General features: G+C 37.3%; 1 protein-coding gene across 1 annotated transcript in view; it reads right to left on the bottom strand.

The window, feature by feature from the left end:
- The window catches only part of Galphas (G protein alpha s subunit), a 242,883-nt gene that overhangs the window by 105,291 nt on the left and 113,868 nt on the right, over positions 1 to 23,724 (bottom strand). The window contains exon 4 of the mRNA XM_081738476.1: positions 18,475 to 18,594. Within this exon, the coding sequence (XP_081594602.1) occupies positions 18,475 to 18,594 (120 nt within the window). The remainder of the gene's footprint in view (positions 1 to 18,474; positions 18,595 to 23,724) is intronic.

The raw sequence follows: 23,724 nt of genomic DNA, 5'->3' as shown, positions 1-23,724 counted from the left end.
ACGTAATCAACAATCCACAACAGAATTGATGAGAGAAATAAATAAATAAATTGAGTTGTATGCGTATAGACATACTATTTCTGGTGAAACAAGGTTAACGTTCATAACGTACCGAGTCGAAGCCCGGAAATCCGGGAAGCTCCACCTACATACCGCTCTTTTGTATCGGATTTCAGAGCACGAGATCTACGTTCAACAGAGAAAGGGGGAATCGTGTTCGTTTACTGTGTTCGCTTCGCAACTCGACACTCTTCTTTAAACATCACACCCACAGAGACAGAAAAAAACTAATACATTTTTTAAATTACACCACCCAACGCTCAAATATGCCTATTTAGTGTTATTTTAATACCCAGTACATTCTAGTGGTTTCGCTTCATAACTTCCTGGTACGATTTCAATCTCATTCAGTTCAGGAATCCTTTATTTACCTACGAGTGATCTAGTGTATGTGGATAATTACGGAATATGCTCCTGCTCTACCTACTTCCGGGTTCGATTCCCGGTAGATGTATAAAACTTTTATATTTTTATACCTCTTTCTTACAGAGTTGGCAAAAAACATGTTTTTTTTTTGGTTTAAATAATTTGCTCTATGTATTTATATCACATATGGACAGAAATAATTTTGTTTTGCCTTGGTGTTATTATGCAACAACCGGGTTACGCTGGAAGGAGTCATAAGCTTAAAGCGGAATCCAAACCATTTTAACTTACATCCGAGAGAAATTGTTCTCCATTTGAATTCGAAACCGGGACTAATTGGCCACAAATTCGATACGTCTGCCGACTCACTCACGAAGGTCTCCTGATAAAAATACGTCGTACTGTTCTTTACATACTTGTTGATATAATTATCAAGAGTAATTTCAGGACGACAAAAAGATAAACAGTTACACAAGTGAAACCATTATACAGAATTACATATGGACAATTTCAAAGTACTGCACAATACAGAAGAATTAATTTAGTTCAAGTTAGTTCACTACGACTTTTATTAGTCCAAGTTAAAGAAATACGACGACTTAATTTGCATATCAGTAAGAAAAGTGAATAATGATACAAAATTATTTGAGTGCACTTTGGCTCTGATCCATTTACACATAAATAGATACCAAAGACTTCTGATTTCAATAAATGCTTCTCGTGAGATTTGTATGACCCCCCCTAAAAAAAGTGCGGTATTTCGATGTATTTTATCAATAGTAAACATTATTAAAACGAAACAATATTTAGAATTTTCCTTTGCAATTGCATAACAATAACAACGAACTATTAACAAAAATCACAAAAGAAACATTCATAAACTTATAAAAAAAAAGGTGCTTTTGTAGTATAATTTTTTTTGAGTAATGAATGGGAAATTTAGGTCTGAATATAATACGAATAATATACGGGAGTGAAATGTGATAACCCACAAATGTGTGTTCATCAAAATTTTACGAACACACACTTTTACGAACATTTTTCGTTTTTTGGTTTAAAACCATGGTTTAAACCACCTTGGTTTAAACCAGCCAACCCTGCTTTTTTACAAGCAGAACCTAATTAAAAATTGTTTCTACCTAATTAAAAATTTAGAAACGAAAGAATCTCATTAGTTGTTAGAAGTGATCTCTTCCTATTTTTCTGAAGTTTAGTACGCTGTACCCTTCGATTGTACTTTCATACTATGTTTGATGAAGGCAATAACCTGTAGCACAGATTTGTAGTAATACATGTTTGCTTTGGTAAGATTTTATTAAGGTCACTGTTAGTACGTTCGTTCGTCCACTGTTACTCCACACGGTTGAACAAAATGGATTATTTTTCAATAGTTATTATCTCGGACCATCAATGGAATCATTAAGCTAACATCACGGGTAACGATGGGTGTCCACATCCTGTTTAAAATCTATATTGCCTACCTCCTATGTAACCTACAAAGTAACAACGAAATGTTGGTTGCCTACAACAAAAGGATATGATTTTCTGACTGCAATTATCTCGGTCGAGTTTTAACATTCTCACAGGTATCAGTGGCTATCAATGTCACGTTTAAAATCTCTAGCTTCTATGCAACCGGCACAGTACCAAAGAAATATTGGTTGCCTATAATAAAAGGATACGAAGCTTTTCTTACTGCTATTATCTCTGCTGAGTTTGTTAATTGAGTCAATCCCTTAACACCTTCACTAATAACGGTGGCTATTCATATCCCATTTAAAATCTATAACACTCTCTTGCTTCTCTGCAACCTGCACAGTAGCAAAGAAATGTTGGTTGCCTCTAATAAAAGGATATGAAGCTTTTCTTACTGCTATTATCTCGGCTGAGTTTGCTAATAGAGTCAATCCCTTAACATCTTCACTAATAACGGTAGCTATCCTTATCCCATTTAAAACCTACAACATTCTCTAGCTTCTATGCAATCTGCACAGCAGCAAAGATACGCTGGTTGCATATAACAAAATGTTGTGTAGTAAAGTGGCTATTCATACATGGAATTGCGAGATTCTCTTTGGTGCCTTCAGAAGAGTATATTTAACTCTGTAATGTTAGCTAAATCGGAAAACTGAAGTTAATAACATGATTTCTGAGAAGAATTGTGTGAAGTAATCTGGTTCAAATACCAGGTAACATAATTTATATTCTATATTTTTCCTTGTTCGATTGATAACAATACTAAAATGGTGGTAGACTAATTTTTTTAAATTAATATACAGAGTGGACCAAAAGTAGGTATACAGTCCCGTATTGATCAGCTGACTGCATTTTGTATAATTTCTTATTGTTATCCGTAATTTCTTTATTATTTTTAATGTCTTTTTACTTATATCTTAAGCTCGGAACAGCCGAAGGAAATAAATCTATAAGCTAGAATATTATACTTGATCAATGCATGTGTGTATACCTACTTTTGGGGCACCCTGTATTTAAAAATTAAAAAAATAAGTTTTAACATTAAAAGCTGAGATCTGCATGCAATTGAAAGTTGTTAAAAGTTTTGGGGAAGGATCTCATTGATTCTTAGAAATGACTTCTCCTTTTCTGAGATATATAGGCTGTAGCATTTAGATATTTCAAACTGTGTCTGATGACAATTATACCTTGCTAAAACTGTAACACTATTATTTATCAACTGAGATTTGCACTGCCGAAACTGTACTATTATTTATTAAAAATGATTTACATTACCGAAACTTATTATTATTATTTACTAAAAGTGATTTGCGTTAGTCAGATTTTCTCTCTTAAGGCAAAGAAGTCCCAAGTTTCTAAAAATACCGGTTATTGTATAATATACAATTGTAGATACTGAGATTACATGGAAATTAGTCGTGCTAATTTTTCGTTAATTACGATCAACTTTCGATCTTCTTGTATTTTAATAATGCGGAAATGGGATATTAAGAATTATTGCAGGGGACCTCCAAGGAACACTGGATAAAGTTCCTCTACTATTAACAGGCCATATGCAAGAGATTTTCTTTGAATGCTTCACTCAGGGCGCAAAATTTCAAAGCTAGACGCATTTGCCAATCCAAAACTGAGGTCGCCAGTATCTCTCACGTACAAATTGTGAGAGGTCCTCCCCCGCCTCGCTGTTTTTAGTTTGACAAAGATATTATATTAGGGCATACAATTTCAAAACTAGACAATTACATTCAGGGTAATCAATTTTGAATTAGACAATTCATATACATGTTAACGAGAGAGAGTGGGAATGGAGGGTCGAATTACAACGTTGTGAAGACTTTGCATTTTGTTTTCCCTCACTCAGTGAGAATTATTTTCGTGCGAAACAGAAACTGCACAGTCCTGTATAAGTTTAGACAAAAAAACATTCCTATTGAACACTGGTCGCCAGATATAAATTTCTAGTCGCCAATTGAGACCTGGCGACCGAAAATTTTGTGTCCTGCTTCACTTATACACTTATATTTGATCAGTTGCCCTTCCTTGATTTGAATTACCAGGAAAATCAAGGTATTACTCGTTTTCGTTTTCCGAGAACAAGTTGGGATCCCATTCCAGATTGGCATACATGTGAAAGGAAGTGAAATTTTTAAGTTTTCATTCATACTTTTTAGAGTAAAACACAGTTACACAAGGTGGATAATTTAAAAAAGAAATGGAGGAACAAAAGTATTGAACGAAATGCGAGAATCAGGGGACAGAGATGGAGTGGGTCAGTGGGTCATGGGTCAATAGGGCGTGACTGCATTGTAGACATCATCTGAACACTGGTGATTTTATCTACGTTTTACTTTTGATGCCTCCATTTTCTTCCTTTTTCATTTCCTTCTATTTACTAAGTGAAAAAAGAATTTCAGGCACTTTTGGATATCGATATTTGTAATTGTAATAATAGTAATAGGACTTACTACTTGTCTTTCGAGACTCAGTCGAATTTTACATTTTTTTTTCTTTCTTTACGTTGGCCTACTTTACCCTGATTTGCGACTTCCAAATTTCATCCTATTTTCCACTGAAAAGTATAGATAATTCAACAAAGAAATAATTAGACTACGATAATTTAATTGAAATTCTTCGTAATTTTGCCTATTACAAACACTTTACCATTTTATATCGTAAAGGTCAGATTCATCGGTATTGTGACAGAGCGGTGCTTGAGCGATTGACCGTAGAAATTCAAACTTCGATTAGTGAATTTCAAAACCTTGTTTTATTACAAGTGTAAATACCCTTCAGTCCGTTGAAACAAGAGTATGGATCATGGGTCAGAGTTGATGACAATGGTTTTGGTGGGTCGAAGTGGGTCAAATTTTCATTAACCCACGCCATCTCTGCGCGGAGACAGCCGACAGAAATGATGTAATCCATCACAATTTCATATGGGCTAGAATCGAACCAAAAATCCCTCGACTGGAGATAAGGGACCTACCACTGAGCCATCGTGCTTATGGAGGTGCATGTGGTTTGGATTATCCTCTTATAAATTATAGATGAACGTGCCATGTCCCCACAAATACTGGCTTTAGTCTCCAACTAATCACAAATCACTTGCAGCGTAAGCGAATTGACTACGAACACCATCGATTTTGATTATTGAAGAGACCCCTCCTCCCCGTCTCTTTGGGTTAACATCGAAACCTGTCTTTTCTAGGAAACGAACTCGATATCAGGTCGAACATAGTCGAGAGTATTAGCCATTAAGACACATTGAGGGTCTATTGACTGAACTGATAATAACAATGTCACAAAATGTGTAACTATGCCAACGACAGACACTAAGTGAGATGATCGATCTGTTAACACCCGACCCGACTGAAATTAGGTTGCGAAACGCTCGGAGCAATGACTGCTCCCAGCAGCCACTAGCGAGTACCCCACGGACCAATCCAACACTGCAGTGTTTGAAAACGCTTCCGAGGTGAATCGAATTGAAAGGGCAGCGACCTTCCCACCCTGAATCATCTCCCAGATACAGGGGGCGGCACGTGGCCATGAAATTTAAAGACAAAAACAGACTCGTCATCATAACATCGTATATTATTCTATGGAGTTAGTGTACTCCTGTATCGTCCTCAATTCTTCCCCCTCACCCTCTCTTTGTTTTCCAAAACTTTTAAGAATCAAAGATTAGTGAAATATTTGCTATGTTTAATTTTCTTACTAAGTAAACAAGTAACTAGTTAATGTTTCTGAGAAGGTCTTCATTCTTGCCTAGTTTGTAATCTACGCCTAGGATATCCTGACTGATCTGGATTTTTTGAAACTTCCAAACTACGCTATGCATTAACATTGGAAGTCTTACAGAACGGCTATGTCCGTCGGTACGTCTGTGACAAGATATCAAAGTAAAAACGTAAGGAAGATCTAGAAATTTCTTGGATGGATACAGCGTCACAAGAAGGTTCCTTCTCATTCGTTAACCATCCATTTAAACCGGAAGTGGTAGAAATCAAATGTTTCCGATTTCAAGTTGATAGCCATAGAACAAAAATGGTAATAGTTAGTGTCCAACGGTTTATCTCAATCGATCGGCGTCAAAAGAAAATATTCGTAACTACCTGCGACACTCTACCGTAATCGGAAGTAGAAAAAATATTAGCACTCTCAGTTTCAATACTAAATTTCATACAGCAAACTCGGTAAGAGATATCGAAAAGCGTTTTTTTTTTTTTTTAACGCACATTCAGCGTTCTAACTGAATTTTGTCTCGACTTTTCTCTCTTTAGACCGAAAGTGGTAAAAAATCTACGATTTCCAATTTGAACGCTCATCACAATGGATGAAACGGAAATACATATCGACAAGCAGTTTTTGATACGGATTTAGTGCCGCAAGAATATAATGCACGTCTGAGTTTATTCCTCTGCTGCTAACTGGAAATAATAGACATCAATTACCACACCTATTTTAATATTAAACCCCCAAGAGTAAAAAAATATCAGAAAGATATTACTTGCTATCTCTTACTGGATTAAGCGTCCGAGGAACAGGTTCTATCTTTGGTCTTATTCCTCTACTCCAAACCGAAGTTATAGACGTATTATTTCGAGTATTGAATTCGTACAATTTGAACATCTATCGTAGGTTTAAATTACGAAATGAAACTCACTTGTTCTCTTAATCCCTACGCCATGGTGTATTATGTACAATGAATTGGTGGGGAGTTTGGATACAATCACCTATAACTGTCTTCTATCGATAAGGTATTTTAACCTAGATATGAGATTTAAAGAGCTTCAAATGCAAAAGACCTGGACAACAGTTAACAAAACTCAACAAAATGGAAAAAGAGTTATTGTATTAGTCCACTATAGACCAGAAGGTATCGCCGTTGCCTTCCCGCGCTTGGACCTGCTTGTCACTGGGGGTGTGGCAAGAGGGTAGCCAATCACCACCAACCCTCTACTACGCTCAGAGAGCCACGAGTAACCAAGCTGGCCACTCCAGATAAACGTCACTACAAGTTTTCGCGGCAAGCCAACGATGTTATACCTTCCGTACTATACGAACCCTGACCGTGCAATTCAAAATCAAGATCTCCAGTTGGCAAAGTAGGGACTTATCCATTCGTCTACACATTCTCCACAATTTCTTTTGTGAGAAAGTTGAATGGTGAATGAAAATGATATGAAATCGTTCAGTTTAATGTTCCATGATTACGCCCTTTAAGCTAAGGGAGGTGATGATTAAAGCAAGTGAATGATAATGAAAGAATTGGTGGAATGAAAATTTGGGAGGAAATGGTACGCTGAGAAAACCCACAGACACAATGTTGTCTTGGCCGGAGATCGAACAAGTGACCCCACGCACCAGAGGTAAGCGCTCTACCAGAGCCCCCATATCCCGCATGGTGAATGAAACAAAGAAAATGTTAAAATTATCTTTGTTTTGTTTCCCTTCACAATGATTTTGCTTAAAAAGAAGACAGTGAGACCGGTGGTTCAGTGGCAGAACGCTAATTTCTGGCGCGTGGAGTCTGTGGTTGAATTCCAGCTACCGCCAAGTGGGTTTTGTGGTGAACAAACATTATGTTCGTGAGTTTTCTTTTAGTACTCCCGTCTCTTCCTACTTTCGTCATTCCATCATTATTATCTAACTTCATCGTCTGCCTTAGTCTCGGTGCATAACTGTGGAACGATAATCTCAAAAAAGTAGTTTACTGACTCAAGTTATGCTATAGATTAGAAACTTGTCAGTTTATCGCCGCACAATGTAAAGTCGACATTGGAACCTAGTTTCACTAAGATCCTGATTTATATTAATCTTCCACTATCATCTACCTAGAGATACCTTTTCTACAAAAAGTACTCTGAGGTATTTAATTTACACGCCCCAGATTATGACTAAGCTAAAGGAGGTGGATGATAAATGAAAGTAAATTATTACACAGTCTCACACACACACAAAATACAAGTTTCGTGGCCCGGACCCCCAGTGCATGGATTCGATGTATTTTGTTACACAAAATATAAATTTCGAAACCCCAGGACGACTGACCGTGTCAATTTTGTTTTATGGGCGAAAAACATGTCTCTTCCCTATTCAAAATCGCTGAAGTTTTTCGCACATAAGAAAAAAACTGACACAGTCAATCGTCCTGGGGTTCGAAATTTGGATTCTGTGTAACAAAATACAATCCATACTCTGGGCTTCGGTGCACAGAATTTCTTTTTTTTTTTTTTTTTGTGTGTGTGTGTGTGTGTGTGTGTGTGTGGTTGTTATCAAAGAATTGGTGGAATGAGAATGTGGAAGATAACGAAAAATCCAAAGAATGCACATAGACACGGTGCTGTCCATCACAAATTTGTATGATCTGGAATAGAACCAGACACCCTCGTACAAGAGGTGAACGCTCTACCACTGATCAACCCTGCGCTGCATGCTGGAAGAACAGTAAAATTTTATAAAAATATCCCCACATTATCTTAAAACATCATATGCTTCAAAACGATTGCTGTGAGACGTGTAGAAGTCCAGAAGCAAACTCACCATAGAAATCTGAGAGTGATATTTGACACAGAGCGCAACTGGCATACGGACACTTTTTACTATTACTAACCGAGCCACGTTTGAAAGAATTAAGACATTAATATTTAGAGAAACTCGATGCAAGGCACGTCCAGCGTATTGGAAATGAGCTATATTGCTTTGGATGGCCGACAATTGTTCGAGGAAAGGACCGCACAACGGATGTAACCAATAAAAGATTTCACATTACCCCCGCCTACTTGGGAGTAAATGACGTCATCAACTCCATATCAAAAACGCCTGACCAGTATTTGATCGTCACGGAATTCTCTCCATTCGCAGACGAGGCTAGCACGCAACATGCTCAAGAACTACAATATTTATTATTGATGGCACGGAACAAACCATCTTTACACAGATTTAACCAAAGGTAACTATACGAATGGAAATAAAATACAGTGAAACCTCCGTTAACGGACACCAGACACCCATAATAGGAAACTTTTCATACCGGAAAAACTACATTAATTATGAGGGAGAATTTCCCTTGTACGGACAGACTTCTTTTATCACCAACGTTCTGGGAATCTCTTCATAACGGATAGGAATTATTCTCAACTCCTTCTTCTGGGACTCTCACATATCGACAAGGACCCCAAACATTTTAGAAACCTTTTCATAACAGACAGGAATTATTCTCAACTTTTCTTCTATGGACACTTTCAGATACAGACACGGATCCCAAACGTTTTAGAAACCTCTTCATAACGGACATGGATTATTCTCAACTCTATCTTCTATAGCTACTCTGAGATACAAACACGGGCCCAGAACATTTTAGAAACCTCTTCCAAACGGACAGCAATTATTCTCAACTTTTCCTTCTATAGACACTCTCAAATACAATCACGGACCCCGAACGTTTTAGAAACACCTTCAAAACGGACCGAAATTATTCTCAACTCGCACGTACTTAGCAGAGAAAATATTTTCTGAATTTGCGATTAAATTTTCAATCGATCCATTAAAATCGTCTAACAATTAGAGCAAATTTCGATTGGAATCTAGTGTCTGTAGGATTACACGGCAGACTATTACAGAATTTCCCCCAAGAAAGTCACAAATAGTCGTGGTTGGCTAGTTTTGTTTACAGTTTCTATATTTAATAATGTTCTTACTGGTTACTTTTACTTTCAACACAGTGAATAAGCGAATGAAGGGACTGTTACTGAAGTAAAACTTGCACTTCAGAAGAAAATTATTGCATAACCATTATATTTTGCAGTACGCGCCATATAAACATAACCCCCAACAATCTCTTTTATTTATTTATTTATTTATTTATATACGGGAATTTTCACATCATTCGAACAATAAATAGGGGATATGGTGGCTCAGTGGTAGAGCGCTTACCTCTGGTGCGTGAAGCCACCGGTTCGACCCTCGGCCAAGTAAGTTTGTGATAGACAATATCGTGCCCGTGGGCTTTTCTCCCAATTCTCATTCCACCAATTATTCCATCATCATTTACTTGCCTTAATCACCCGTCTCCCTTAGCCTAAAGGGAATAATCATGGAATATTAAACTGAAACAATTAATTACTAGACGATGAGAAAAATAGAAACAAACTGACAATAACAGCGTGATTCACAGTTCGTTCATTTCATCACAGGATAAAATGTCTGTCCATTTTATCTTCTCCATCGTCAGCTGAGCCCCATTTGTTGAATTAGAGATCCAAATTTGTGTCCTGGTTTTCGAGTCTTTATTATTATTATTATTATTATTATTATTATTATTATTATTATTATTATTCAAATAATTTTATTTTTCAAAATTAAGGCATACATTAAACATTTTGTGATGAGAAATTTTCAAGATATGATGAAAAAAAAAGCTTTTTGAGAATCGAGACGACAAAAAAAACTTTTGAGAATGCAGTCGGGGAGAAAACACCTGATTTCTCGTTTCGTCTTGTAGGCAATACTAGTGCTTTAAAAAAAAAACTAAATTAAATCAATCTTCTCGGCGGGAGCTCATTTGATTTTGATTTTACATTAAGTTGTAGTTCATGTCTCATTGTAGCCTCGCTGTTGTAAAGGACGCTAAATTTAGAATCAATTAATCAAATCAACCCAATTATCACCTGACGGCTGCCCATGAGACAAAAGCTGATGCTCTCGGGTCAAAACATTGTGTCGTGAAATTGGTGTCTCATCTCCGAAAGTGGGTTTCTGTTGGAAGACCAACTCGTATCTCATCTCGTATTTCGTCACGAAAATTCTCATCTCGTGAGCACCCTTAACTATTGGCTCCAATTATTGGCAGGACTGGGGGATATGCTACTGTTTTCGACCTTTATCTAGCTCTCGAGCTCCTTCATGGCTAATCGGTCAGCGTATGTCTTTGGTGTGGAAGACCCGGATCCGATTCCCGGCGGGAGCTCATGTGGTTCGTATCCCAGGTTAAGCTGTAGGTTCACGTTCATATAGCTTCGTTGCTGAAAGGGACACTAAACTGATAATCATTAACTTTATCTAGCTCTACAAAACTCCAACTACCATTTGCTGTACTAGTATTTCGCTCCTTGAGACCTAAGTCCTTTTTTTTAGTAGCGAAGTTCCGGACACAGCAATAAGATGATTTTATTAAGCGAAGGTGTACTGCCTTTTAAGCAGGTCCTGGGACTAATGAGGATTTTTTCTTCTCAATTTCAGATTTGAGCCTGGAAATATTTCTTCCATGTTTCTCGATCTTCAGCTTCCTCTTTTAACTCCCAATATTTTCTTCTATTTTTCAAATCATCGATCAGCTGTGTTCTTGTTCTTCCTATTCCTCGCTTTTCTGCCATATTTCCTTCTATAGCGGTGCGAAGAAGACAATTTCTTCGCAAGATGTGTCCAATTGACCTTGCTACGAAGGATGTTGACTAAAAGCGTCCTCTTCTATCTATTTTAAAACATCTTCGTTTCTTACTCTTTCTGTCGATTTTATCTTCTCCATCTTCCACCACATTTCGAAGCTCTCCAAATACAGGGTTTTCATAAAGTCTGGACGGATTTAATTTCCTTATAATTTTCATAAAAATGCTCATAATGAAATCAAATAAAGTGCAAACGGTAGCGGAAGGATTAAATTTTTACCTGTAATCTGCACCAGGTCAGTTCATTCACCGCCACACCTCCAACTGGGCGCCATTTACGTCCATTCATTCGCGTAGGCGGCGCTGGAATCCACTCACAGCGTTCCGCCGTGTTTGATCCGAAATGCCAGCCACAGACGCCCTGATTTTGTCCTTTAAGTTCTCCAAACCACTTGGCTTCTTTGCATAAACTTCCGTTTTAACATGACCCCAAAGCCAGAAGTCGCAGGGGGTAAGGTCGGGTGATCTTGGCGGCCAAGCGGTCGGGCCACCGCGGCCAATCCATCGGTTAAGGAATTTCTCGTCAAGGAACTGTCTCACCTTGATTGCATAGTGAGGGGGTGCCCGTCCTGTTGGAACACGATGTCGTTCTGGATTCCACGTGCCGGAATGAGGTAATTCTGCAACATATCCAGGTACGAATTTCCATTCACGGTCTCTTCAAAAAAGAACGGTCCAATCAGATGATCATAGGACACAGCGCACCAAACGTTCACTTTAGGGCTATTCATTTATTTATTTCTTTAAAAGACACACACACCAATACAGCTTACAACTTACTTTTAACAGTCAACATTGGAACAACAATGAAAACAACAATGGATGGAATTTGGTAAGAAACTGACCCTTGCCTTCCCTCTCTCAACGTGTTCAGAGTTGCCGCTTATCTAACAGTGTTGCCAACTAAAAATTTAATCCTTCCGCTACCGTTTGCACTTTATTTGATTTCATTATGAGCATTTTATGAAAATTATAAGCAAATTAAATCCGTCCAGACTTTATGAAAACCCTGTATTTCTTCTCTAACTTCCGTAATGTCCAAGTCTCTGAATCATAAAGTCCACTGCTCCATATCTAGCACTTGACCAATTTCTTCCTTAGTCCAATATTAAGGCTGCTAGTTAAGAGTGGTGTTTTTTTGTTGAATGCTTCTTTGGCTATGGCAATTGTTGACCTGATCTCTTTGGTGCAGTACGCGTCTTTCGTCAAAATACTTCCCAGATACTTGAAATTACTGTATTGACTTTTTCAAGTTCTCTTTGTTCTACTCTGACCCGTAAGGGCGCATTTCCACGGGATATTCTCATGACTTTTGATTTTTCGATGTTGATTTCCATTCCATATAGTTTCCCAGTGTCAACTATTTTGTCAATCATCTCCTGTAGTCCTTCTTCGCTTTGAACAATAATAACCGTCTGTATATCTGATCTTCTTGGCCCTCCGATTTTGATTTTATATTGTAAAGAAAAAATATCAATAACAAAACATGGGAAGGATTTTTTAAAAAAGTCAAGAACGATCTTCAATTGGAAGTATCATTCCAGTATTCGCCTGGTGACACTACGGAAAACAACAGAAACAGTTTCATCAGGCCCAACTGCGAACAAAGAACACTTTTAGTTACGAGATCAGTGTATGGCATTTTATGGCTGCCTCCTCTAATATACAGAACATTATTATTGAAGAAAAAAGCAAGGCAATCGATTAGGCTGCAAAATATCAGCTTGGAAAATGAACCAACAAACGAAATAAATCAATTTACCATATACTGCATTTCATAATATTTTTTTAGCCTCTTTGTTTTAAGGTGCTTCCACACAATTAGTTACGAATCATCCACTGCTTACGTTAAGAATTACAGAAGTTTTCATTCACTTGTTCGAGCCTCACCTACGGAATGTATTTCACATTTTACGGTTCCTTTGGCCGTTTTAGTTTACTATAACTGTCTCACCTACTTTACAGAACAATTACAGAAGTAGGAGAGAAAAAATACATTAGGTGACTAGCTTTCGATAACTGGGTAGTATTATTAGTACTGATACGAAGTGCGAAAGTGAAATAAAAGCTAGAATAGGATTGGCGAACGAAGTCTTTAGGAGGAAGAAAATTAAATTTTGTGGAGTCCTCGAATAAGGAGTTGAGAAAAACTCTCAAAATATTTTGTGTAGAACATTGTACTATATGAAGGAGAAACATTGACATTACGCAAAAGCGATAAAAAAAAGACTAGAAGACCTCGAAACGTGGGTGTAGAGAAGAATGAAGACGATCAGCTAGGTGGAACGGAAAACAAGTTACGTGTTAGAAATAGTGAGGGTTAAAATAACAATTTTAGAAGTGTCTGAAAAAAGGAAGAGAAATCGGTTGGATTATTAGCTGAGAAGGAACTATATGATGAGGGATGTGTAAAAGGGTGTGGTGGCAGGAAAGAGACGTAGAGGCGAAGAACGCTACAAATTCATGGACGATATCAAAACAGAGAAATCGTACGTGAAGGCGAAGAGGTTAGTGGAAGAACGTGGGGCATGGAAGCTTCTCAGCTGTGGCAATTGACCTGCCAATAATGGCAGACTACTTATGATGATGATAATTATAGGACAAAAACACAGAAGACAACAGACTAGCCTGGAAGATATCACCTTGGAAAATAAGATAAATGAAATAAACCAATCTAACATATTGCAAATATTTTTTTCATATTCTTCTGAAAATCTTGTCTAATTAGAAGGCTTCACTAAATTCATGACTACTTTTCTTATGAAAAAAATCAGTGAAGGATATCAAAATTTTAAAAAAGACGTTCATACACCATTAAATAAACCTTTGTTTTCAAGACCTTTCATATAGTGGATATATCTGGATATCCAACAATTATAATATCATAAACTGAATGCCCTTTCCTTAGCTTAGAAGAAAGGGTACTGAAACTATTATTAGATGATTGTAGATATTATCTGGGTCATTTCTTAATTTTTTTTCAACGAACTTAAAAAGTTCGTTACTGAATTAACTATATCTGCGTGTATATGTGTGTATGTTATTAGAGAATTTTTCAAATTTGAACCCTCCATTCGATAAAACATCAAAAACTATCCGAAAGAAGTGATGGAATTTTCCGCATCACTGTTACCGTTTCCGAGATATTGGCCCAAAAAATTTCGATTTCGGGAGATTTAAGGAGCCATATCTCGGGAACGGTAAGTCATAGAGAGATCATATCGGTGTTGATCAATACCTAAGAGGATAGTGGACATTTTGGTATCAAATCATAAGAGATGACCACTGGCCAACTGGCCACCATTCTCCAGATATTGACCAAAGAAGTTTGGGGAAGATTTAAGAAACCATATCTCGGGAACCGTATATCATTGAGATATAATATTTTGCGAATTTTTCAGTTTTGAGCCCTCCATTTTAAGCATGTGTCTTCGTGAAACAATATATCTTAGAACGTTTTAACAGAACTCTTAAACAAAACATGTGGAAAAAACTTAATACTCAAGGAAATTATAAATGGATAGGTATACTACAAGAATTGTTTAGTGATTATAATAAAGTACATAGAACAATTGGTATAAAGCCTGTAGAAATTAATAAGAAAAATTAGCTCTTTTTACGTTCGTTCTGGCAATGCTCTTTGAGCATTCTAAACTGGTTTATATTCTCACTTACTAAAATTGCAAAAGTGTCTCGGGAAACGCCCTAAAATGTCCAACTCCTAGACGCACAAGCAAGAAATGGCAAATTTCTAATTTCTTCCCATGAATACTGGAGTGATAGGCAACCTCCCACACAGCAGCGGTAAGAGTGGTTGCATACACCACAGGGTAACTACAAAGGGCTTTTTCAACCAGTTTAACAAATGAAGGACAATAATTGATGTTCTTTATTGCGAGCTGTGCCTTTCAGCAAACATAAAAGTATAATTCATCCATTTTGTACACTGAAAATTACATTTTGGAAGTGCTATGGTGCCTAGTCGTAGTAAAGTGTCTAACGCGTTTGTTTTCTGTGTGAGTGGTTCTGGATACGATCTTCGCCGGTGGTACTTGACTCGGATACAAATCCAGGTTGTGGAGGACACGGTAGCTGAAGTGTTAGAGCACTTACCTCTGGTGCGTGGAGTCCTAGGTTTGACCTCCGGCCAAGTAACTTTATGGTGTCGTGGGTTTTGTCGGGGAATTCCTGTTTCCTCCTACATCTCCCTTAGTATTCTTCCATCATCATTCTCTAGCCTTAATCATCGTCTCCCTTAGTCTAACGGGCATAATCGTAGCATTTAAAACTTCAAATGTAAAATTTTATTCTTGAAAATTGGTATTAGAAATGTTGGGAGAGAAAAGGACAACTTTAGACATTATTAAGAACAGGAAGAGAAATTGATTGGATATTGGTTAAGAAGGAAATGCATTATGAGGGACGTGGTAGAGGGAATAGTGGTAGGAAAGAGGGAGGGGGCGAAGGAGATTACAATTAATTGACAATCTCAAAGCAAAAAAAAAAAAAAAATCGTACGTGAAAACGAAGAGGGTAGCGGAAGACAGTGGTACATGGAAGCATCTCAGTTGCGGCAAATAACTTATCAATACTGGCAGAACACCTATGATGATGACGATCTAATAATAAAACACAATGGTCTGGATTATTCTAATCTTTTCTAAAATTTCTGTTTCCAGCTGACTTTTCCTGTATTTTTCCTAAAGGCATTAACGCCAATACCAATGAAATCAGATAGTATTAACAAAATACAATAACAAGAACGAGTAACTGTTTTCAGATATTGTCGTTCTGCCCAGAAAAATGGGTGCATATTTTATAACATCTTAATTGCCGAACACTTCCAAGATTCTCCACTATATAAGAAGTCTCAAAAACAATTAATTAGCTCGGTTAATAATATTTGGTAAGGACTGAATGCAGTACTTTCAACTTTGATTTAATTTGATTTTGAGTTTCGAGTCCCTTTCAGCAGTAAGGCTACATGAGAAGTGAACCTACAGCTTAACGTGGGATCCGAACTACATGAGTTTCCGTTGGGAAACGAACCCGGATCTCCCACACCAAAGGCGCCTATGCTAATCGCTTAGCCGCGAGGAGCTCTACGATACTTTCAAAAATCATCGTCTTGTTTCTTATTATGTGGGCCTGAGATATTCCAATGCTATGTTTTTACAAACCAGTTGAACTAAGAGTAGCCTACTAACCAACACGTGGTCAGTGCGTTGTGCCGCTCCAACAGACTTACCTGGAGCTTTCTTGACCTTAGCAGCCGTCACTTCTTTTATTCACGTCTTCCCAGTTTGGCTCACGCCGAACATTCGGAACCAACAGCCGGAAATCGAACCCAGGACCACATGAACGTGAGTCCAACGGTATTTTAGTTTAGCCGGGATGAGGCCTCTTAATGCAGACAAACATCATGTTTTGAGCATGAGCGGATTTAGAGATTGTCTGCTGTGGGGACGGATCCTCAAGGGTTTGGAATATTCCTAAATCAAGTGGGGTTAATGCAGGAAATCGTTAATACAGAAACTCAGTTTTTGAAAATTTTCTTGTATATTTCTCTACAATACAACATTAGGGAATTTTTTAATTTTTTTTTTTTTTTCAGAAAGTGTTCACGCGGAATCAAAGTCTCTAAATGTCCCTTCAACGTAGCTGAGGAAGCTCTCCAATGGTTTTCAGTCATTATGTAAATAGAAATGCAATTTTTTTTAGGTAACTTCTCACTGTATTCAACATTTAAATAGCCAGTACGTCGAATCAAAATCGTAATAAAACATACCACCTCTGCTGTTTTTTTTTTTCAACTTCAAACACTGTGTACAGGGTTAAAACTTAGGAATGGAGGATATATTCAAACCGGAAGTGTTAAAAAATCAAACATTTCCGATTTTAACTTGATCACTATAGAACAAAAAAGATTATGAATATCGAGAAACTGCTCCTGCAATCGAATTAAACGTCTCAAAAATGCTTTTTATCTTCATTCTTAACTTTTAATAAAACTGGAAATGACAGAATTCACAACTTCTTTTTTCAATATTGATCTAGATCAGGGGTTTTCAAACTGTGCGGCGCGCCTCCCTGGGGAGGCGCCGAAGGAACATATTTATAATGCAACACGCATACTTAAGTCTGCGTCCTTTTTGTTTAGTAATACATAGTGGACTGAGCCTTTGTATCAACTCTGTTCCACATACGATCAGAGATGACCCTTTCACTTTTGGCTTAAACGTGTATAATACTTGTTAGATGGCCACTAATGATTTTATTACTTTATCTCTGTAGAATATAATGTCTTCTAAAATGTCTTTGGAATTTCGCGCGACGCCATGTTGGTTGATTGTTTCTGTCTCTTAATTTTCTGTTATTATTTTTGAGACGATTCTTTTGAGTTTTATATCTTTTCTAAAGTACTACCGCCATTTACGAATAGTCTTGTTTTATTTTCATTGGTTGAAGCCACTTTTCAGATGTTTCAGTTCGGCTTGATTCACTTCAGTTCGACATGTATTTATGTTGTTGCCACACTTCATTTTTCACAGGGGAGGCGCCATCAGATTTTGGTGATTGAGGGGAGCCTCAACTGCAAAATGTTTGAAAACCCCTGATCTAGATACAGAGACAGCGAGAAGCATTTTTTTTTTTTTTTTTAATCATCGATTTACCGTTCTAAGAATAGGTAGCATTTTCTCTTAATCTTCTATTCGAACCCGAAATGGCAGAAATCAACCATTTCCTGTTTTAACGTTGACCGCTAGAGTAAAAACGGTAGGAAGAGGTAGCAAGAAGTAGTTTTCTATAATAAATTAAGCGTCTTAAGAATATATTCCATGTTCACTCTAATCTCTCTACTAAAGCCGGAAGTGGTAGAAATGTTATAAACGATTTCAATATTGAGTTAATATCATCATAGAAACTAAACTCTTTCACGTGGTGTACACGTGGCTCTGTTACTTCTTAAGTTATCTTGGGAAAGAAGGGTCATTACTCGACTAACAAAATCGCTGGAACTTGAAAAAAAGTTCTCATTCAGGGTGCTAGTTTTTTTTTTTTTTTTTTTCTGGAGAATCTAAATATTTCCTAAATGTAATATCATATAAATGTGTATACTTACTGGAGGGTAGTCAAAGTCGTGTTGAGAGGCCACATCCTGAATATAGTCTACTCTGAACTGATTATCGGGCTTCTCAAGAGGAATGGGCGGTGTTAACGTGCTCATCGCACCAGTGATCGTCTGGAAAAGAAAGAAAAACAAAAGTTCAACAAGTTTCCAAAACAATCAGCTCATAATAAGATAACTCTACAGAATTCGACACAATGATGTTCCAAAACTAATTCACCGTCAAAACATTGTCTAGGCCAGTGGTTCTCAACTTATTCCTATCACGATCCCCATTTTATCACATCTCTTTAACAACGACCCCCTTATAATTTCTGATTTGTAATAAGCTTGTGTGGAATTTTTAATGTAGCTATTACGGAGATCTCACGATATCCATCTATTTCTACTATTTCTTGTATATAGTGGATACAGTAACTTCCCTAAAAAGCGGATGGATTAAAACCAAATTTGATCAGTTCATTCATATTACAAATATCGAATCCGATCCGTCATACTGTTTCAAAATGGAGGTACTTTGAAAATGTTAAAACTTCATAACTCCCTTAATTTTCAGTCATTATAATAATAATAATAAAATAAAGTGATTTCTAATTTTGATTTTAAAGAAACTTGGACAGTTGTTAGAAAAAGTTGAGTATTTTAAATAACTTGATAGATAATGTGCGTCACGAAGATTGAATCGGACATTGGTGCACTACTGAAATTACACCCTGCTCAGGTATCATTAGCTTTCAATTTTAATTGTATTTCGATATTGAGGATTTATTGTATTTGTATTTTTCTGGTATTTCAATATGCAGTTCTCATTAGTTTTACAACGCACCTCTTTCATTTAAATTGATTTTTAAACAACTCTGCACCTGTTGAAAATGTAAGTAGACTTTTTTATTATTATTCTTAACAGCAGGTATAAAAATAAAAATATGCCTATCAGAACAAAATTCAAAATAGTATTATAAAATATCTTCCAGTAATAAGATTCTAATTATATTTATCTCTTTCGCATATGTTCGCGACTCCATGAAATCCTCTCGCAAGCCCCAGGTTGAGAAACCTTAGTCTTAGACAGTGGTACCTACGTGGCGCATATATTTATGCAGCACAAGATATGCCATTCCAGTTATCACCGTGGCGTACACTTGACAACATAGTAAATTTGCTGTACTTTTTATTTTAATGACCTAGTGCTGGAAGAGCGAAAATTTAGTACCCATTTTACACTAGAATTGATTACCCGCTTCGCTGGGTTGAAATACAAACTTTAAATGTACAACTCCTTTATATATATATATATATATATATATATATATATATATATATATATATATATATATATATATATATATATATATATATATATATATATATATATTCTTCCTCTCCAAGCTGCAGGGCTGAATTTGGTTTTAAACGGCATCGGAAGTGTCACTGTTCGTCTCAACGACCCCCAAAACTATGGGTTCGATACTAATATCAATCATTTTTACCTCTCACCCTCTCCAGAAGTTGCGGAGGTGAATTAGGATTTAAACTGCATCGGAAGTGTCGCCGTTCATCTCAGCGACCCCGAAAACTATGGATTCCAGACTAATACAGGTTATTTTCGATGATTTTTAAATATCTCCCCTCCCCCTAAGTTCTACCCTCAAAGTGAAATGATAAAAAAAATCCTAGACTTGAACCTCATCTATGTTGAAAATTTGATCGAGATCGGTCGGGTGGTTTACATGAAAGAGTTTTTGGTAAGAAAATGATAGTATTATTGGCACAAAAAAAAATCCAAGGAAGTGAAAAAACATCACATAATATTAAATTGGATTGAAATGAGTTTACCCTTTCTTTCAGCACATAGTCTATATGAGACGTGGAACTATAGCTTAACCGGGGGAAGCTACACCATTTTAAGCACTATAGCAATCATAGTTGCCACTTCGTTCTCAAAATGAATTTACGAAGTATGATCAAAAAATACGGTGAATAATTTTATTAGAAACAAAGTAATAAGTTTAAATGGAATTTGATTTGAACTCCAAAATACTGTCCTTGGCTAGCAATGCATTTATCCCAACGTTGAATCAATGACTGGAACCATTTCTGGAAGGCTTCTTTTGAAAGAGGGTTCAACTGCTCTTAACGTGCTCCTCTCAATGATGTCAAAACTTTTTCTTTTGAGCATGGTTTTAAGTTTTGGGAAGAGTCAGAAGTCGCATGGTGCTATATCTGGAGAGCACGGATAATGTGGACAGACAGGAACAATTTTTTGGCCAAAAACTCGCGGATTAAAAGCAAGGTGTGGCACAGTATGTTTTCGTGATGAAGAAGGAAGCCATTTGCCCATTTAATCGGCGGTTAAAATGTTTCTCACGGGCCCATACGAGATGATTCGGGCTTCGGAAAGCTCTCAAATAGTCATTCACCTGTTTGACCAAATCATTTGTGCCACTTTTTGTACGTTTTCTTCTGTTTTTTGAAGTCAAAGGAGGTCTCGATCGTTGCTCGTTTTCAACAGACTTGACTCCTTCCGCTTTTGAATCGCTCATAGACCCTACAAGTTGCAAACAGTCTTCAATGCCACTGCTTCATCGTCACACACAGATTTTGACATTTCATGAGATTTTTTGGCATTTTCAGATTAGAACAAAACTTAATGTTGGCGCGCGACAGACACTCTTAACACGTCCTCACTCTTCTGTCTCTGGAAGCCAACTAACATATCTGTCACAACTCGTTCAAACTCGACACTGACTATACCAATGGTTTACACCTTATACTTCCAGAAAATTCTTGACTAAGAAAAGCACCATCGGACAAGCGAGACTGTAATGTATCTGAGAAGGTATTCATGACCTCCGCAAGTCCAGACTTTTGACTTCGAGAAGATGACAAACAGCATGAAAATACTACAGTTGATTAATTGACTCACAAAAGCGTGCTCGTGATGGATCAACCTGGGTGGTGAAGAGAAGGCAGCACTTTTTTCTTCGCTCTTGGCTTAACGGGAGTCGGGATATACGCACTGAGATGACCAGGATCTTGAGTTTCCGGATTATACTGTCGGACCAGAATTGAACCTAAACAGTCATGATTACTTAGTTCCTGCATAGGTTAATTTCTAAATTTGTCTTAAATTCCTACACTCGAGGGTTCATTTCGTTCCCTCCCCTTCTGGATCTTTTTGAATATCACGAGAACGGTCGTACTCATGCTCAATTCGCTAAGTGGTCCGGCCTAGTTATGTTACGTGTGGCACAACACTCAGGAACAAAAATAAAACTCTGGTTCAACATATATCAATTTTTTCGTCGGCCACTAAGCTAAATTAATATCGTTTTGCTGAAAAAAAATAACTGGAGGCCCAGCTCCCTTTGAAAGGTATATTTTCCAATCATGCATACAATAATTTAGTCTTGTGACTCGAAATAAGGACCGCCTTCCCCAATGATCTAATGGCTAGCGCGTGGGCCTTTGGTGTATGGGATTCTGAGTTGGATGGATGAAGAGTTTTGAAATTTGAGTGACACCTTGAACTGTCGCTTCACGTCTCATATAGTCTCGGTGCTGAAAGAGATGCTAAAGTCCAATAATAAAAAAACAATATAGAAAAAAAATAAGCCAATGAACGTTTACATATTGCTTTGCTTTAATTTCACTTTTCTTTAAGACTATAGGGCATTTTCAGAAGCAGCAAGTGGCCAGAGTTCGGGTCAAGATTGTGTCGGTGTCGATAAGTGAAAATATTGGAAAAAGTTACTTTTTTAAAAATAAAATAAATACACATTATATATATATATATATATATATATATATATGTGTGTGTGTGTGTGTGTGTGTGTGTGTGTGTGTGTGTGTGTGTGTGTGTGTGTGTGTGTGTGTGTGTGTGTGTGTGTGTGTGTGTGTGTGTGTGTGTGTGTGTGTGTGTGTGTGTGTGTGTGTGTGTGTGTGTGTGTGTGTGTGTGTGTGTGTGTGTGTGTGTGTGTGTGTGTGTGTGTGTGTGTGTGTGTGTGTGTGTGTGTGTGTGTGTGTGTGTGTGTGTGTGTGTGTGTGTGTCTGTGTCTGTGTCTGTGTCTGTGTCTGTCTGAGAGAGAGAGAGAGAAAAGAGGAAACAAGAAACAGAGCAAGTAGACATTAAAAATCTCAACAGAACTCCTGTTAGATCAAAACATATCACATCTGTGAAATACTCCTTGGATATCTCGTTGAAAATAAAAGGAAAAATTGGAGCACATCACAAGAACTATATTGGTAGGATTTTTTATTTCTTTCTTTTTTTTTCGTGTTCAAAATTTATATACGCCATTAGGATCAAAACCCTGCTTGGTACACATTTGCTCTTTCCCAATATCGATTAACCATATATCAACAAAATCCCACCAAAAGACATGAAAAGTCAAACGACTTGTAAGCTGACCGAGACTGAACGGTGTAAACCTATTTCTCATCTGGAAACAAAAATACGCGCTGGGGATAAAAAAAAAAAAGTACACTGGAGATGGGACAAGGTACAATAATATGGTTATTGTACATATTTTTTCTGACTTCTACTGTAGGAATTTATCATCATTCAACGACATACGGTACTTTAATTGTACGTACTCCAGCCTGTTACATAAGCACACTGTAAAGCAGCAAATTCATCCAAATTATACGAATTCAATACAATTACCAGGAGTGGGGCGGATCTACCATTTCTGCTTTGAACAGCGGGACAACAGGAGAGACAGAACCTACGTAATGGCGTGAAACGCTGGATTATGGCTGAAACCAGGGCCGTGCCGTGGAAAATCAGAGCCCGGGGCGAGAGTATACGACGGCGCTCCCATACATATACTTCAAGCAATTTTCCTATCTTTTTTCTTTTTTCTCCCGAATTTTTCGCCCCCTTACTTCGGCGCCCGAGGCAGTCTCCCCGGGCCCCCCCACGGCACGGCCCTGGCTGAAACACTTCCTTTATTATGATATATCAAAAATCCAAATACCGAATTCCATCCTCTAACATTAAAGGATTCCGAGATTTGGGCATATAATAATAATAATTTGCATTTCCATGATCAAAGTTGAATTCTCTCCCGGCTCCAAAAACAATCCTTCCTTTGTGGTACCTTACGTCACAAATCCTACCCACTCTTAAAATTTCAAATTCTAGTTTGACTTAGGTTTAGGTGTTGATCAGTCAGTCAGTCACTTAGTCAGGACGACTTAACTTAAATACATGGATTACATAACGTATACAGCAATATATAT

This window comes from Thermobia domestica, chromosome 2 (assembly GCF_964235325.1).
Source record: "Thermobia domestica chromosome 2, izTheDome1.hap1.1, whole genome shotgun sequence".
Classification (NCBI taxonomy): domain Eukaryota; kingdom Metazoa; phylum Arthropoda; class Insecta; order Zygentoma; family Lepismatidae; genus Thermobia; species Thermobia domestica.
Note: the sequence above shows the minus strand (reverse complement) of the source record. Positions and strands in the feature narration are given on the sequence as shown.